General features: G+C 43.9%; 1 protein-coding gene across 1 annotated transcript; it reads right to left on the bottom strand.

The window, feature by feature from the left end:
• Positions 1 to 4,020: 4,020 nt before the first annotated feature.
• VGLL3 (vestigial-like family member 3) lies at positions 4,021 to 17,794 on the bottom strand (the record flags this gene model as incomplete). Its single annotated transcript, XM_010296342.1, has 3 exons — positions 4,021 to 4,610; positions 11,651 to 12,151; positions 17,539 to 17,794. Coding segments are annotated over 3 exons (801 nt in total), but the record flags the coding sequence as incomplete, so codon positions are not given.
• Positions 17,795 to 19,210: the final 1,416 nt, after the last annotated feature.

Here is a 19,210-nt window from a genome sequence, read left to right as displayed (position 1 = left end):
GTTTATAAGAAATATACGCTGCTGGTCCATTGATACGGAGAAAAAGCCTGTACCTGAAATTAATTAAAAGAATCATATTCAAAAAGATATGCTTGTCCGCTGAAAGGCAATATATTGCACCTCTCTACATAACTGCTGACTCCATGGTCATGGATGTATTGTATTACAGATACAACAAATCAGGGGTTTTGAAAGGAGTTTTTTTGGTTGGGTTTTGGTTGTTGTTGTTTGGTTTTGTTTTTTACAAGTATGGAGAAATTCCATTCACTCCTGAGTTAACACAGTATGCAATAAAATGCCTACATTTTCTCAGTCTCAAATGAGATTTAGTGATGTCATTCACTTCACTTCCAAAGGACATGCGTTTGAAGCGTGAAGGTGGAATGGAGGGAACCAGGTGTAGCTACACATGTATATGTGTATATGTATGTATATAAATATATACATACACATAAGGAATTGTGGGAGGAGGAGAGCAAGACATACACAATAGCCTGGGAGCAGAAAGGCTGGGTACAGGCAAGCGGATCCTAAGCACAGGTGGGGGGAAACGTGACACTCCCACAACCTCTGCTCTCCCTAAAAGCTGTGATGGGAGATTCATCCTCGAAAGCATGTTTTGAGGCAGAAGTAGACGATTGAGAGAGCACTGCCATTCACTGAAGATCTTCACACTATGAAAGATGTATCAGATAAACTGATAACTGAATTTGTGTGTCTGGTGAGGGCAGAAATCAGAACAAAGTGTATTTTATTATTGCCAAGCGTAGCTTACTGAGCTCTCCAGAAATCAATTCTGCTGTGTGGTCAGTAGCTGCACTATTCTGTCGTATTGGGATGGAAATGCCCAGCTGAAACAAACTGGTAACTGCTCTTCAAAAACTGGTGGGCAGCTTGAACCTTCCCAGTCTTCAGATGAAGACACGAAAATTGACATCAGATTTCTCAACATTAATAGGAATAAAATCAAATCCTGGACAACTTTGAGGAGTTTTGTATGAAAAAAAAGAGTAATTTCCCTATGTTCTCCCAGAAATAGTGACAGAGTACATCATGTTTTATAAGTCTTCGCAAAATGAATCATCCACTTTCTTGGGACAACATCAGAACTCACCACACGTAACCAGAATGAAACAACTCCTTTAGTAATGCGTTAAGACGCATAACTTGTCTGTGACCTGATTTTAAGGGCTTTTTTTTCCTATCTGTGGAAACATGAGCAGTCTTAACATTTCTGTTTCTTTCTCACTACCATCAATTCTCCGTAATGGCAACGTTGCAAGCAAGTGCTCCCCTCCTCTTTCAAGAACAAAACCATCACAGCATCTGCTTCTCATAACCACATTTGTGCGTGTGTGTAAGTGTGCGTGTATGAGAGAGAGAGGGAGAAGTAAATCTGCCGAATTTAACTTAAAAGTTTGTTACAGGGAAGGATTTTTTCTTTCCCACCCTTCAAAGTGTAGAACGTAGAAGTAGGGCTACTGCTATGCACTTGTGCCTTTACTTTCAACACACTTGTTAGTACAGGGGACGATTAGTGACTGAGGGAAAAAAAATTAATTTATTTGACTTTCAAAGTCGATTGACCGGTGCATGAATGGCTATAGACGATAGCAGGTTTTTATTTGCACTTGTCTCCCAGAGGCTGCAGAGCAACAGAAGTTCCTTCAGCACACACAGGTTCTGGGCACGTTACAGTAGTCCTTGAGGTGGAAGAAAGAAGCAATAGCTTCACCACATATTCATCCCCACTACCCATCAACTCAATAAAACAATCCAGAAAGGGATTCCAGTGCAAACCATGGGCCTGTTTTTTCCTGTCCCATTCTGCTTTGACATCTGTAGGGAACAGGAGGAGGTCCCTCATCATCTGAACTTGCAAAGAGGAAGGCAATGAGCTGACTGCTCTTGCTAGACTTTAAACTATTTCAGGAAATCAAAACCACTACACCTTAAAAAGAAATGTTGCCTTCTCTTTTGCTCCCCCTGCCACTCAAACTCTCCCTGAAGTTCAAAGAAGATAGGATACACTGCCTCTTTGCCTTCCAGCTTTGCCAAGTCCAGAATAAATTAAAAAAAAAAGCAAAACAAAAAAGCTTGGATTTTTTTCCTCCCAGTATTTCTAATATTGTCAGCATTCCTAAGTCAGAACTCTCATTCTTGAGATATTTCCTTAGCTATACTATCCTGATAAGAAAGTGATCCATGGCAGCTATTACTATGTTCTCTCCCATACAGTTTTCCCATTGCATTACGAATTAATTGACAAATTGAGGAGCTAGCTCCACCAGAGCAGCAATAATATATAGAACTGTCATGACGGTGAAATTTATTAAGAGAAAGAAATGCTGATGGACTATAAATGCAAGGAAAAGAACCCCACCACATTTAATTCAGCATCCCAATGCAGAAACTACAACCCTACTATTTTAAAGTAATATTTAAGCATAGTCCATTCAGCACTTTTACGCTGTCTCAAACTTCAAATCGGCAAGGTACACGCTTAAGCATCTTGCCAAATTGTGACATAATTCTAAAGCCTCCAGTGCCAGCATGTCAAGCCCTCTCACATGGCAAGGGAGAATGCTCAACACCTCATAGGATCAAGTTCAAAAAGCCTGGAGAGAAGCAGCAGTGCAGGGAGGGAGGTCTGAACCTCAGAGAGGCATGCATATCCCAACACTCCCCCTCCCCTTTCACACGCTGATCCATGTGGTCTCCACCTGACAAACCTACATTTACAATGCTCGTTGCCTTAAAATTAAACTGTTTCTTATCTCAGCCATGTGTTTGTGTCTTGCTTTCCATTTAGCTGGTTTGTCTTTCAGACAGGGATGCCTGAAAAGAGTGGTAACAGAAATACAACAGGTTAGAAGAGCCTCGGGAAATATTACAGAGGGATACTGGGTGCACAGAGCAGAAAGACAACTTCTCCAAGCAATACCTAGGATCTGGCAACCCAGGCCCTGATCCTGCATCAGCCCCACCTAAGCACATGCTGACACTCACACTGGAGTCACTAGGGTGGGGCATGGGGGCTGACCCAGCTCCAGCCCATCGCAGGATTGGGGCTGTGAAGGGTAATCTTGCAGCCCTTATTGAAGATTGGACTGTGCTCACCTTGGCTTCAACTAAAGTCCTTATTATACAAGTCAGACCCAAGGCCCGGGCCAGAAATGGGGTTTCCCAAACACCTGGCAGAGCGCTGTGGCTAGACATGGCCACATCATTTCCAAGTTCAGACTCCCACCCAAACAGCAGCCAAGCTTGAATTTGTGTACACTGAGCATACGCAACTTCATATGAAATTCAAGAGCTGCGATCGGGGTCTTCATAAGACCCACAGCAAATCTTAGGTTAGACAAACAGATTTTGAAGTCAACAGGAGTTGAAAATTTCAGCGCTCAGCAGACAGATCAGGCCAGTTGAATACATTCTGTTTCCACAAGTCACACAGTTTTATAAAACTGACATTTCTTTCCTGACTATTGATGTTCTCTGTTACCACCCTGGAAATGGCTTAGCTGAAAGTCCTGCCTCAAAAGTTAAAAAAAAAAGAGTATATTGATTTTTATGAGCACTATGAGGGTCTGACTGAAACATAACCCATAGGGGACTGTGTTCAATGGCTTATGGATGAGGCCCAAAGTCATGTCTGATTCAAATCCACAAGAGCGTTTGGTCCATTTTGAAAGAATGGATGGGTTGGAAATGCAGTTCCTGTAACCCCAGGCTTTGCTCCATGCTAAAGGTTTTTGTAAGCTTCTGACAATCAGCACAGCACAAAGCCACCCTTAGAAGCAAGAAAATAAAAACACCCTTACTACAACCTAACACCAGCAGGAAAAATACTTGGTTGAAACTTTAGGTGCTAATTATACTTGCTTAAGCTAGAACAAAAAGACAAAAACATCAAAGTCTAGTAATGTGGAAACAAGGAAGGTTTAGCTCTTTAAAAAGAAAGGAAAGATAGACGTTTGAGGTAACAAACAAAAAACCCAAAATGCACAAACACATCACAGACATCTAAAAATAGCATTTTATACATTTTTGCCAGTGCTTCTCTGAGAGCAAGTTCTTTAAACAGAACTTAACAATTTTACAATTTTTTTTAAAAAAATATGTCATCCTAAAATAGCCCATCAATCCTTACCCAAACTTTCTGTATTTCTACAAAAATAGATGCACAAAGAGCTACAAAATACTGTATTCCTGAAAGGAGGCGCACTGTACTCAAGGGAGAGTCTTTTTCCTGACAATTGAGACTGTTCATAAAAATACCAAGCGGAACAAAACAAAACACTGTTAAAGGAGCAGAAAGGAGTTAGGTTGCCCAGCTGCAGCAGGCTCAGATGAGGAAAGAAAGAAAAGTTAGGTTTTTGTTTTCTTCCAACACTGTGGGACCCATAAACGGCCTTACAAACAAAAGGCTCAATAGCAAAACCAGAACGGTTGGCTCTTCATCTTCATGTGTGTCCTTTGCCCCATGCAGGAGGAGTCAACGACTTATATTGCCCGCCCAGCTGCGCTGACTCCAGCTCTAGCTGGTCTTAATTTATCTGAACTTCAGAACCAAGAAGTTTCCTTGCTCTTGTCCTGATGCTGGAGACCTACATTTCAGAACAGAAAAAAGATAATTAAGATTTGATACAGCTTTTTCCTCCCCCTCCCCAAGCAACTGAAGTAAGGATAAACAGGTTTTGAATAAAAAAAAAAAAACCCAAACAGAAAAAAACCCCACAATTTACCAGCCTAGTGGACTTGTTAATAATGTTGTTATTGCTCCCAATTTTATAGTTTATGTGGGATAAGCTTAAACCACACTTAAGTTTTAGACTGGCTCAAGCAGTTCAGGAATGCTGATAAAATCCTGCGTGTGCTTCCTTGTTTTGGCCTTATTTGGAGCATGGCATGGCGTGATAAAATCCTCCAGCAAGGTCTGCATAAATAATCCAGTACGCAACAGAATAATTCTCCTGATAGGGGCCAGCCACAGACCCTATCTCTTTTAGAAAAGGCCTGTGACACTTTAGGGTCTCACAGTTTCTATGGCATTTCATCTTAGAGAGGAGAAAGGGAAAATTTTCCTGCAGCATGTAAAAAACCCAAACAATTTCACCTACGGAGTGTCAGATTTTTAGCCAAGAATGGATAGTGCTTCCACATGGGAAAAATTAATGATTTTCAGCTTACATTTGTTATGAGTTCCTCTAACATTTTCCTTTATAAAAAGTGAGGACTATCTAATAAATGTGGTGCTATGTTGTGGCTTTAGCATTATAGACTTGGAACTCATGTTATAATCTGGGATTTCTCTGCTCCAGAGGGATTCAATCTTTGCTAGATTTACGCCCAATAGGGCGTCTACATAAAATCCAGACAATAGAGAGAGAGGTGCGGATGAAACTTCCCAAAGAAGATACATTCTTGCTCATTTATAGGGAAAGTAGAACGGAGAGAGGTGCAAGCACATATTTTAAGAGGTAGTAAGGCACTTAGGACTCACTGATTTAAAACCTGCCCCTTGACGTTTTGAGACAAGCAAATCAGGTTTAATGAAATGAAGGTGCACTTCCCACTATAAATCATCATTGCTATAAAGACAGCAATGCTCCATCCTGTGTCATACTATAAATTGCCCTGCTACACGGTGTACCAAGACCAATGCATCAACTACTTCATCTGCTAAGAATTTAGGGCCAATTTCACCACTAACCTAAGTAGGTGCAACTCCAGGTCTCAATGATGTTGCAACCATTGAAGCTCCATGTTCATTTGATCATTAACCTATGAAAATTGATAGATCCACATGCTAAGCATGGAACTGTCATTTCCATATCTGATCAGACAGTGAAACACAGAGACCCATATGTTTTCAGAAAGCCTAACAGGTACAATGGGTTTAGATCTGACCACCACCTTCTTGTTTTAGGAGTACAATCAGTTAAATCTCTAATGATCATAGAATCATAGAACAGTTTGGGTTAGAAGGGACCTTCAAAGGCCATCTAGCCCAACCCCTCTGCAATGAGCAGGGACATCTGCAACTAGATCGGGTGCTCAGAGCCCCATCCAGCCTGGCCTTGAATGTCTCCAGGGATGGAGCATCTACCACCTCTCTGGGCAACCTGTGCCAGTGTTTCACCACCCTCATCGTGAAAAATTCCTCCTTCTATCTAGCCGAAATCTCCCCTCTTTTAGTTTGAAACCATCACCCCTTGTCTTATCACAACAGGCCCTGCTGAAAAGTCTGTCCCCACCTTTCTTATAAGTCTCCCTTGAAGTACTGAAAGGCTGCAAGAAAGTCTTCCTGGAGCCTTCTCTTCTCCAGGCTGAACAACCCCAACTCTCTCTGCCTGTCCTCACAGAGAGGTGTTCCAGCCCTCTGAACATCACCCCTTATGATGATCAACATCACGTCGGAGTCAAGCGACAAAGCCACTAACAGTCACCTAAAAGACGACAGCATATTGCTCTATCTGTGTCAGGATCCCCAGGCAGCATCCAAATACTTGTGTGTCCAGCAGTGAGCAGATAGGAAGAGCAGAGCACACAGGTATAGCATACCAAACCCTGTCCAGTGGCTTTCTGCCCCTTCTCACATGCACTTGCATCTATTTCTTTAGACTGGAAAAACTGGGATATCCCTCAATTAATGCATGCCTATAAAAACATGTTTAGAGGCTCTTTACTCAATGAGGATGTCTCCTTGTTGCTTACAAGTTACTTGTTTTCCTGGCAGCATCATTCACAGGCAGGGTCATAATAAACTGCTCTTAGTTTCCTTCAAAGATCCCTCAATGGAAGTGATGACAATTTTGTGTTATTTTTCCCCTGGTGTTTATAATTTTTGTTGTAAAAAGAAGACACAAAAAAAGGGGGAGTCAGACAGCAGAAACCTTTCAGAGTGTAAAGAAGTCATTTAAGTTCACCAGTGGAGCACTAAAGGTCACCAGAGGCAATGGAAGCTGATGAGAAGCGAAACAGATTATATGGCTCCTAGCAGCTTAAAAAAAAAAAAAAGTCACACACACCTGGTTTAAGAAGATGCCCACCTGACAGCAGCAACTGGCAGAAGGGAAATGACTAGCTGAACAGACACCGTCCTAGTTAGGAGTCTTTGCAACTAACAGAAATAACTGTAACAAGGAGGTTTAAGGTATAGCTATTAAGTCTAAACAGCCATGAAAAACAATAAAAAAAAAAAAATCAAAGTTGCCTTAGTTACAGAACTGAATGTGGAACACTTTCCCTGCCTTTTCCTCGCTACATTCCCACCTCCTTCATGGCAAGGCTGTCTACAGTCCTCATCTGTCATCCGAGTGCAGCCCTGCTACCAGCCGAAAGCTTTCGTTTGCAGCCTGGTGCAAGGGCATCCTCCTCTCAGCAACGAGACCCCGCTTGCCTGGCGCGAGTCAGCACAGCCGCCCGGCCCTGGGATGCCAGCGTTACAGCTCGTCGCCACACGCAGAAAGCGGGTTCTGTGGGAACATCCAAACAAACTTACGGAGCCGTGACAAACTCGTGGGGCGCGCGCGAACGCAGACAGCTCTGCAGAAAGCAGGAGGCTGACCGCTCAAGGTCTGTATTCCACGTGACACGCTGACGTACTGACGTTTCCAAAAGTGGACTTTCCACAATTAGCCAGGACTAGAGGATGTCAATTAATTCACCTAAATTTAAATTTATGCACCTCAACGTGCATAACTTCGCACGATAAAGGACAGGCACCTAAGTTCCAAGATCGACTTACAGCCCTCAGATATGCCAAAATCCCGCTCTGCTTTTAGCGTGCTGGGGCTTACAGGAAGCCTCCTCCAGCACATCTGTCCAACAGCAGGGCAGGATATCCTCCCGGGCTCCGCAGTAGCAGGGCAAGTTGCTCTGCTCTCCTCCCCACAGGGCTGCCTGCAGACCTGGCAGCTGCCGGCACAGCCGTATCCCACTGACCACCTGAAGTGCCTGGTGCGCAGGGCAGCCTCCCGCCCTGCTCCCGGGGAAAACGCTGACGGCCGTAACCACCAGCTCCGCTGCAAGACAGCGGTTCCCCTCCCTGCCTCCCTGGTCTTAAGTGCTCAACTCGGCCTGTGCACCCTTAGGATAAACACAGGGATTTAGCCCCGACACTGTGGGATTACGGCTGCAGCGAGGCGCGCTGTGCATATGCCGTGAACCGCAGGCAATGCTGTTAGGGGCTGACCTTGCTCTGCTTGACATCGGTGGGGCAGGGAGTTGTGGTCTAAAGCACAAACATGTTGTGCTTTTATCAATGTGTTTATAGCAAGGCTTGATATAAGACGTACTTTTATATTGAGCATTATACCTTGGCACTTCAGCTCTGGAAAGACGCTGCATACCAGCAGCCACAAACACAACAGGTTTTAATTGATTTTTTATGTACACCAGCATTTTCTTTAATCCCACTTGTACCAATACAGAAGCTTCCAAAAGGGTTAATTTGCAGCACGCAACGTGAGGATTAAGCCACGTTTAAAGGGAATCAGGTAGCTAAATCCCTCTTCATCCCCTAAAACAGGACCATGTAAGTTCAAACAGATGTGCGAGACAGATCAATACTTTGTTAGCTCTATGAACGGTGATACGCTGATGTCCCACACAATCTGTTCTGAAACATAAATTCCCAAACTATACCACGCACGCAAGGGGAACTCCCTCTTAACCCCTGAAGCTATTCAGCATCATCCATTCACGAGATTCAACATTTGGCTTAGTGTGGCAGAGATGCAACAATGGAGCTGGAAGCGGGTAAAATTACAGCCAGCCTGCCCTGATCCCAACACTATCGTTCCCTATAATTCAGCGTGAGGAATTTTGCAAATGTTTCTATAATCGCATGTGACAGTAGCATCAGAAATGTGACCCACAGTAAGGGGAGGGAGGAATCATTTTCGTATCTGAAGGGCTCTGAAGAGCAATATCTAGGTCTATACCAAATGAGCTTTTTTATATAAATCATCTGAGGCTCAATGGAATCTGATATATTGACAGCTCCACAGCTTGATGTCTTTTATTCTCCAGGGAACTGTGAGCAAAGACTTCCAGAACTGAAGTTTTCTTGCCACTATGCCCTCACCCTACCCTGGAGAAACCGCTTCCATGCCGCAGAAAGCCAGTATGCTCCTCCAGGCCCTTCAGTTTTTAGCCTCTCTGTTGAGATTACTGTCTCAATTGAGAGTTAAATGTAATGAAATTCTGTGTGATGTGGAGACTTATCCGGTACAATCCCCCCCCCAGGAGTGGACCTGGAGGAAGAAAAGCTTCACCTGTGCTGGCTGAAGCACCACACAACTCAGTGTGGTGCTTCAGCAGCTCCCTCCTCTCGCCAGCAGCACAACGCTCCTCCCTGGGGACGACACCATGAGAGATGCATGCAAAAGACCGGGGCAGGTAAGCTCCCTCTTTTCACCACGAACACACTTCGAATGTCTGTCAGCAACGCATTTGTCTCAAATCTACCAGCTGCTGGCAAGGCTGGAAAGGGAGCACAGAGCCTTCCTGGTCTTCCCAGCCAAGCCTCTGCTTGGAGAGCACAGCAGAGATGAGTGTGCAGGGTAGAGTAAATAACTGTAATGTCACGGGCTACCACTACCTGTTGTGTTTCGTTGCTTGGTCCCTTGTTTCCAAAGCTTTACGTGGCTGCCTGATACGGTTTTGCTGTTGTGTTTCAGCGCATGGCCATTTTGAACAGTCACAAGCAAGTGAGACATTGCTCCGCTGAGATGCTCTGCTCCTGCAAACCAGTCACACATCATTTTCCCTCTTTCTTTTCCCCAACAGGAACTCATGGACTAAAACCCTCACATCAGGCATGGGCCAGAAATTCACAGTTCAGGCCTTCTCCACTGGCTCCCATGCTGAATAGACAACTACAAGACATGCAAGCCACTGTTAAGCACTGCCAAATCAGGATCTTGATAAAATTAGCATCCAGCTGTACCCCTCTATAGGGATTTTCACAAGGATCAGGCAGCACCAAGCAAAGGCTATACTGGTCCTGTAAGGCAGTGCTAGGACCCATAGTCCTTCTTGAGATACTCTTACAGAAAAGAGAAAAAGCACCTGATTTATTAGACATACTCCTACCAACAAAGTAGTAGCAAGCAAACCAACTTCCCCAGTGCTGAAACAACTCACAGCCTAGGCTGGACTCATACCTAAGCCAGGTAGTGGTTTTTTCTGACTAACAATCCCTTACGCAGTTCTCTTCTCCATCTCCAAAAGGTTAAGTCAAATCCCAGAGCTCTGGAGCTGTACTGCTGGGGCTACTCTCAGACCAGAGGGCTCGACCCCTCTACCGGTGGCCGTGACAGTTTGCTCATGCTTCAGAGAAAGCAGCTCACTCCCATGATGGAATCTGTCAGTAGAGCAAAACTTGAGATCCCAGTCTTGTCAGATTATCATTTTATACCAGAAAGCATAAAACATGATTCCTCTTGTATCATTGGCATGGCTGGAAATGTTATTAATAGATATAAAATTGTCCAGTGTTAAGAATCCTATTATGCTTTTTCTTAATTTCTTGAGGCAGCAAGTCACATGGTATTTCGAAGAGAATATTGGTTCCTAGTTGCTATTAAGGGAAGAGAGAGAGTTTTTTATTGGGTTAGCGCAGTTATAATTGGGTTTTGGGCTCATAGTATTTCTATGACAGCATTTTTTTTCTCCACCAATTCTTTGCTCCCCTGCACACTAATCAGAGCAAGCAAGTGCTTCTCACATGTTCAATCAGTTAGCTAGAGCTATCAAGAAGAGAGACAAACAGATACTTTAAGGAAAAGGGAACAGAGATGCAAACCTAGTATTTCCTTAACAAATAACATAATAGGTTTAAGAAGTACTAATCTGCAAGGTCTGCTGCTGGTGAGACAAAGCAGAAAAAGGAGACCTCAACAGTGCATATGAGCTCCCTGACGGATGCGCTGGAAACTCTTAGTCACCCATCACCTGACCGCAAGCAACTACGAACAGTGAGGGCTGCTCGACTGCTCCTAGCGCAGAGATGGGAGGCTGCCAGTCACAGCTCACAGATCCAGATGTACTTTACGGAGGCTGTCCTACGGCTACAGACCCTGCAGCAAAATGAATCCAATCCACAGACCTCTGCCTCGATCCTACAGAAACAAGTTTAGTTTGATGGCGAGCACAGCTCAACAGGCATCTCTGCTCTCTATGTGACACCTGGATACTACACAGGAAGGAAATGCCGATCTGTTCCAATTTAGATGAGTAAGATGCAATCCTCATGCACTGACGAGTTATTAGTTCAGTCCTCATTGGAGCTGTATTTTGGTGAATGCACAGATGAACCAGTTGAGCAAGCTGGAAGCTTCCACATGGAAGTTTAATTAACCATTTCCCAGAAGATTTAAACCAAAAAAATGCATATCATGTCACAACTCATTTGGCTTGAATGGGACCACGGCAGACAAAAGTCTCTCAGCAAAAAGCAGCGAGAGCTGGATGTTTCACAGCTCATCTGCCCTGACAGCAATTTCAGGAGCGATTCCCACCTGGAAATCTATTTGGAGAAGGCTCTGAGAACAAGCCCTGCTTCAGCTGCAGGGATTCCACCTCTTTGCTCAAATTCTTCCTCTTAAAACAAGTCACAGACACAATCAAACCATCTTACCTGCGTCAAACCCAAAACTTGGCACAATGTCCACGGTTCCATGAAAGGCTCCAGCCCATGCTGAGGTAGTGCTGGTGACAGCAGCGGGATCTGTCTTTGTCACGTCACACTGGGGAGCAGGAATCCTGGCTGCGCGGACTGAAGGCATCAGCAGGGACCCATACCGGGGGTCGCGGTGCGAGCTGGGATGGTGATGGTGCATGTGTGGATGAGGGTGATGACGATGCATGTACACGTCATGCATGTGTGCATATGAAGGGCTCACCTGAGATGCTAAAGGATAATGCCAGGAGTCAGATGCAGCAGGGGGAGGAGGTGGGGCAGTCTGATGAAGGCCATGTCCTGGCCAGCTGCTGGGATCTGGTGTTGGGAAGGTGCCTGGTGCAGTAACGGGGAAATCGGGGTGTACTCCACTTAAGCATGGTGGAGGGGGAGGCTGATAAGAGCTGGTCCAAAATGAAGTTGGGAAACTGCTCCTTTGGCTTGAAATTGTTGAGCTTTCTGTTAAAGAGGAGAGAAATGAAGCATGACTGAGGCTGAACAACAAATTTAATGACAAAAACCCCACAATGATTTTCTACTCTCTAAAATTTGTAACACTGAACTCAAGCTTCCTCAGCAATTATAGAATCACAGGACAGTTGAGGTAGGAGGGGACCTTTTGAGATCATCTAGTCCAAGCCTCCTGCTCAAGTGGGGGTCATATAGAGCAGGTTGTCCAGGACTCTGTCCAGTCATCTTTTGACTGAGATCAAAACTCCACAACCTCTCTGGGAAACCTGTTCCAGTGTTTATCCAACCTCAACAAATAAAAAATAAATTAAAAAAAACCCCACACAACAAAGGAAAAAAGAAGGAAAAAAGTGTTTTCTTGTGTTCAGATGGAATTTCCTGTTTTCTAATCCGTGCCTATTGCCTCTTGTCCTGTCAGCAAGCATTGCTAAGGAGAGCCTGGCTCCCCATCTTCATTCCCTCCCATCAGGTATTCACACAAATTGATAAAATCCCCTCAATAAGACTCTTATTCTCCAGGTTGAAGAGTCACAGCTCTCTAAGAATCTTGGTACAAGAATTATGAGGAGAGGTTAACTCTTGATCAGACCAGAGCACATCATTTAGAAAGGCAGCTGTAATGGCTGCAAAAGCTTGTGAGGACAGAGAACCAGGTCACGCTTCAGAATAGGAGACATTTGCATAAAGGAAGAATCTTCTCAAACTAACTGCATGCTTTGATGAGATAAAGTTCATATCTAATGTGCTTACACTAGTCCCTTATAGAATATATCATACTGCCCTGTAGTCACCAGGATTAGACAAGCAGAAACACCTATGTAACTAAAAGAACTTTTTGTCAGAAATAAAAGACTCGCTGCTTCCTATACTAGGGCTCAACTTATATTTAAATGGATTCCAATACCTCTACATTATGAAATCACATTCTAAAAATTCTTTTGAAGAAACAGTTAGTGTTTTTGATGTGTAGGAAAGTATTGGCATCTCCATTCTCACAATCCTCTTGCCAGCTCATGTTTGAACGTACTGCTTCATGCAATATGTCTCAGCTCAAATAGGTTTTTTTTGGTTCAAAGATGGAAACATAAAAATACAGGACTTCACCTCTGATGAAAGAACAGTCATAAAAATAGTCTATGGAGAAATAAAGCCAGGGAATTTTAATATTTGACAAGGCGAGGAATCCTTTGTTCCTCATATAACATTTACAAAAATATTTATATTATTTTTTTTAAATGACCTTTTGTTTTGCTTTGTTTAATAAGCAACTGGAATGAGACTTGGGTGAAGACACCATTGAGAATGAACAGATTCTTCAAACACTCTTGCCTCTGAACTTTGCTGACACAAAAGTATTTTGGAAACAAAAACTGCAAAAGTGTTTTCTGACTGCATCACTAGGACACTTGTGTATCTGTTTTAAAATCCATTAAAATCATAGAATTTTTTCCACACATCAATTGGCTTTGATCTAGGCAGTTTATTGAGCCTGATTAACTTCTGATATTGGAAATAAACTTTGCAAACACACTATGGACAAACATAGAGACCTTCTCATTGTGCCAAACTTCTTCAGAGGCTGCAACCTTATCTAGCAAACTGTACTCCCACATGGCTTTCTTCAAAGGGTTGCTTTTTTTTAGCAAACTATTTCTATTGTAATTCATGCTGGAAAACTGGAGAGAGCAGTCTCCAGACAGACAGAAGCATCAGCACTCCACTGAAATCTGTATTGTTCCTTGTTTGTAAATTATTCCTTGTTGCAAGGAATTAGGCTGAGATGGAGAGTACCCATGGCTTACAGTGTTGGCAGCAGGGCTGACAAAAAAAAAAAAAAAAACAAAAACAAGCTTCTTCATGTCCATTCTGTTGTTTTCCTCACTGCTTTACAGAGGAGCACAGCTTGATAATGCACTGCCAGTATTCTGGAAAATTAACCTCTGTAACCGAGAGTTTTTGGAAACTATCCGGCTGTTATCTGCATGGAAAAGCCCTAAATCCAAATCACTTCACTTCAAAAAAGCACAGAAAACCACAAAGTATCTGCAGGACAACTTTAATACCAGGAGAAAGAACTGTAAACCACTGGATTTGCCAGTATGAATTCATCCCAGGTTGCATACCAGCTTGGCTTTACCAATCGGACAGAAGGTCTAGGCAACAGAAAACATGTTTGGTCATCTCCATTTTTCAAATCTGTGCACATTTCACAAAGCCATTACCACTGTCAGACACTGCCATGGATCAGCCCCCATCAAGACACCACTGATGTAACTGTAGAGGCCAACCTCACTTGTCCGGGTCAAGTCATGTCACTGGAGATACAGGGTCCATCCAGGTTATATGAACCTGGAAGAAAACTTCATCCACCCTGAGTGTTCACAGAGGATGCTACTAAGTATTAAGTGTGCAGCAATCCCATCAACAAGAATCATCTCTGTGTTGAACCACAACCCCCGCCCACCACACATTACCATGGTGTTTGAAGAGTCTCCTTTCCTCCCCACCCTTAAAACAGTGAGCACAACCAATTATCTTTACAGATACCATCACGTCAGATACCTGGCCTCTATGGGGCATGGCAATGGAGAAACAGCCATTTCAGCACTGTCCTTGAGAAAGAAAAAAAAAAAACAATCTGAGTAGCTTCTACAGGCTTTTGGGGCGGGGGGGAATAGGCATTTAACAAAAATTGTTTGCCAAGAAAGGTACTACAGTTACCACAGTTTCCTATTCTAAGTACAGGGAGGCAGAAAGATGGCAACATCTCAGATACCACGAAGTGGTGACTAATGCAAATGTTCATGGTGGCTGGCCAACGCGCACTGAAAACATGCCAAAGTGCACACGCTGTAAAGAAGACAATGTATGGAATTTTATGTAGTACATTACTTCTCAGTTAAGGCAGGAGGAAAAAAACCCCAAAACTAAAACCCAAGAAAGAAAAAACAAAAAACCAACCACAACAACAACTTTCAGGTAGGAAAAACACATTGATAAAAATTCCATATTAGTTTCATCAGCCCCTGCAAAAGTTTTCAGGTAGCTACATCTACAATTGACTATTCAAAGTCCGTGTTACTGAAGCCTGTTTTAGAGAACCGTATTTCATAAAAAGTCAGTTTTGAAGTTAATTTTAGCCTAGATTGATCAGTATTTTCAACATACAAACGATTAAAACTTGCTCTTTTCGGGACAACAGGTTCTATTTTCTATACATAAGCAAAATCCCTCCTCGAAACAAAGAAAACCCACACTATCACCTTAACGATGAAATACAAGCAGAAAACATCAGGTAAAGGAGAAATAACAGTGAGCTGAGTAGCCAGTTCATGCCCACACACTTTCCATTTAAATCTGCACCTTCCAAAACAGCTACTGCAAACACAGAACCTTTTTTCTGTTTTTTAACTTGCCTTTGAGTAATTTATTGACAAAAAATGCTGACTACCCACGAAGGTTATTTATAAAAGATCTTCAGGCTAATGGTATTTTAACTTCTTTAGGTAATGGGATACAAATTCACATCCGTTTGCTGTAACTGAGCATCTTTGACAACTGTACTAGCAGACCAAGGTGTTGGCATCATTCTTTCCCCACTTTTTTCAAGCAGGCATGTTTCAGAAACTTATTCGGGCCTGATAAAGCTTTTGTCAGTGTCTCTTCTCTGGAGAAGCAGACACCCTCAACTTTCTCAGCGTCCACAGCACAGAACCACGCGGCCCTGCCCAGCAGCCTCCCCAGGGATTTTCATACCGCTTCAGCAGGTGCGGTGACAGCGGAGGACATATCCCCTTACTTTATTCCCGGAAGACTTTCAGGACACGCAGACCTCCGCTCCCCGCCAACGGCACAGGGCATGCCGGGTCAGCAGGCAGCGTGGCTAAAGAAGCCTTATGCCGGGCCACCCTGTCCCCCGCAGACCCGACTGGGGAAGGCTGTGCAACTATGGGGTGAGCCAGGGAAAAACAGCAGGACACGTCTGAGGCCAAAGAAAAGACACACAACCCCACCCATGGTATGTCTCCAAGCTCATGAAGAAGGCTTGCTGTAGGCATGGGGTCTCTGGGGACTGCCTTGATCCCATCTCTAAACATTTATAGCCTGTCTGGGCCATTTATAAATGCTCCAGTCTCCTTTTTAGTAAGCATAGGTTCAATCCTGCTCTCAGTCGAGTCGACGGAAAATTTCCCATTAACATTAATGGTCCCGGCTCAAGCCATAAATTCCTTTAGCTCCCTAGCCACTTCTGCTGACCTTTGCTTAAACTTCCTCGGATTTGTCATCATCCTTCTGGAAAGCAAGTCCTTCTGTGCTATTTTTCTCTTCACAGTGGTTTCCAAAAATCCCATCTCTCTTTATTATCTGTGACTTTCATCAGTACACTCTCATCTCAACATCGCTGGTGATGAACTCCACCACTCCTACAAGGATCCTCACGGTATCTCGCTCACTCAACCCAATGCAAGGCTGATACTCACAATAGGTGGTTCATGTCCCTTTGCCAGCCCACACATGGACATGATCAGAAATAATGCCCCTGTGGATCTGAAGAATTACCGCCACATTCAACAGAACGGGAACAGCATCTTACCAGCATGCTTTCTCCAGTCACCAGTTTTGAAATCTTATCTGTAAGGTCTGTCTAGTTTCTCTGGCAAGATAAACTCTTTGTCACGTTGATCATGCTTATATGCATGACAAGACATAATTGTTAAGGCAGTGTGCCAACACCTGGCAGTACCTACCGTGTTTCTACTCCCTGCTTGGAAGCAGAGTAACGTCACCCCCATTGAACACAGGACAAGCCAGTAACGACAGCCACATCTCTCCCACGAGCTCTGCCCGTGGGCAGGCTGCACTGCGCCGCACCACACAGCTGCAGCCACGTAGGCCAGGGCTTGCACCCGAGCTTACTCCAGCCTGTGCTGGCCCCTCCCGTCCTGGAAAGCAGCCATAGATGAATCTTAATCACCTGGCAAAGTCACCCAAGAAGGCTGCATGGGTCTCCTCACGTCCAAGGCCAGCATCCCAAACAGCTTTGCTCTTGCCTCATGGGCCAAGTTTCACACCTGGAGCTTAAAAATGAGCCTCCAACCTTGCAGCAGACGTTTGTGAAGCCACACGAGCTCTGCCCCGCTCCTTCCAGGCCCCGGCAGAGCTGCGGGCTATGGCAAGCAAGGGAGATGCCTGCTTCTTCCACGCCTTTGGCACCGCTTTCCCCCTGTAACACTTCGGATCACTCAACCCCAAGAAGCTCCTCGGTTCTTTCACATTTGGGGGGGGAATTTTCCACCTCCACTGAGGAGCAAAGTTTCAGCTGCCATGCAATATGCGTTACCACACCACAGAGAGCAAGTTACTGCTCCTCTTACCTCTCCACAGAGGACTTAGCCCTGCCTTGCTCTTGGTAAGGGCAGTTTCTGGATTGAAGCTACTGGCTTGGCTCAAAGCTCTTGAGAAGTGTTCATCCACTACTGAACCAATGTCTCCCTGGAAGTAAGTGAAAAGGACGCAGCGAGAGTTAAGGTACTCCATCTCAGCAGGCTGGTCTTTCTCATCCTCCTCTTGCTTGCTGGGAAGGGTCGCTTCCAGAGACTCCTGCATCTTGTTGTATACAGCTAACTTCTTCTGGGATTAAAAACAAAACAAACAAGAGATGTATCACTGATGGCATTCAGTGCAAGCTCAACATCTGGTTTCCTTAAAGAAAAAATAACTGAATACATTGAATATTCATTTCATAATTACAGTTGGGATACAGGGATATTTCGCACCGACATTTCACAACGAAGAGGTTACCAGCGCCACTTAGAGTTTTTATTCCTCGCACACAGGTGGACCTGCTTCTCTGGCAAGTTTCACAACCACAATTTATCGGCAACGGCTTTCACTCAATACCTTCAAAAGAAAACAGACAGGCTCTAACAATTCACTCCCGACTCCCACCTGGAAAGGATATTCCCATCAGCAAAGGCTACGGAGGTCGAGTCCAGCCCTGCGGAAGGGTGGCCAGATACACGACGTCTGCATTTCACGCCTCTAGCTGAACATGCACCAGGTTTTGCCAGCCGCACTCCCTCAGTCCAGAGTACATGGCCCTCTGGACTCCCCACATCCCATTGCTGAAGGCATACAGATGGGAGAATTAAGTGCTCCCTGAATTTGCCACCATATTATCAAAGTTCACAAAACATATGAATCCTCACTCACTGACAGAAAATTTTTGTCGCAGGAAGCTATACCTTAGGGTGGTGATTGGGGTTTGGGGGGCAGGGGGGTTTGAGGGGTTTTTTTGTTGTTTGGTTGGCTTGGGGTGTTTTGTTGTTGTTGTTTTGGGGTTGGGGTGTTATGGGTTTTGTTTTTTTTTTTTCCCATTTTCCTTTTTTATTTTTTAAACTCCAGCTTCTGGAAAAAGGGACGAAAATTCAAGTCATAAAAAATTAAACATGTGATCTGGGGGAAGAGAGGGATTGACAAGTCTGCAAACACATGCAAAAAAATCCACCCCAAACCAAAAACACAGAGAAGCATATAAAAAAAACCCCAAAACCCAACCCTGCACAAGCCATCTGTGAATGGCTATTTCAGAATTTTCTCTCTCTCTCTCTCACTCAAATCAAACCTAAATGTCAAAATAAATGTGTGTGAAGATCCATTTTGCATGGAACATATTTTTCAGATGTTCCACTTTACAACTGTTTTCACAGAAAAAAATCTCCCAACAACAGTCAAGCTGCAGGAATCATAGCTTTTAGCTAGCTAGCCATTTCCACAACTGACTTTACACACAAGTAGCTTCAGGAACCCAAAAACAACTACAGCACATATGTAAAAGTATTTCATAGCTTTTCTATAGAATTACAGTTTGACTTATCTTTTATGGTTTGCTTGGCAACACTTTAGCGCCATCAGAATCCCTTTAAGTTTACAGCTTTCTTCCCTTTTTCCAAAGTTGTTCTATAGAAAACAACTCCACAGCCTATAAAGTTCCATGTATACAATAAATACACTTGTCCCATTTAGAAATAATTGAAAGTCATTTTC

This window comes from Phaethon lepturus, unplaced genomic scaffold, assembly GCF_000687285.1.
Source record: "Phaethon lepturus isolate BGI_N335 unplaced genomic scaffold, ASM68728v1 scaffold20851, whole genome shotgun sequence".
Lineage (NCBI taxonomy): Eukaryota > Metazoa > Chordata > Aves > Phaethontiformes > Phaethontidae > Phaethon > Phaethon lepturus.
This window is presented reverse-complemented; position numbering and strand designations above follow the sequence as displayed.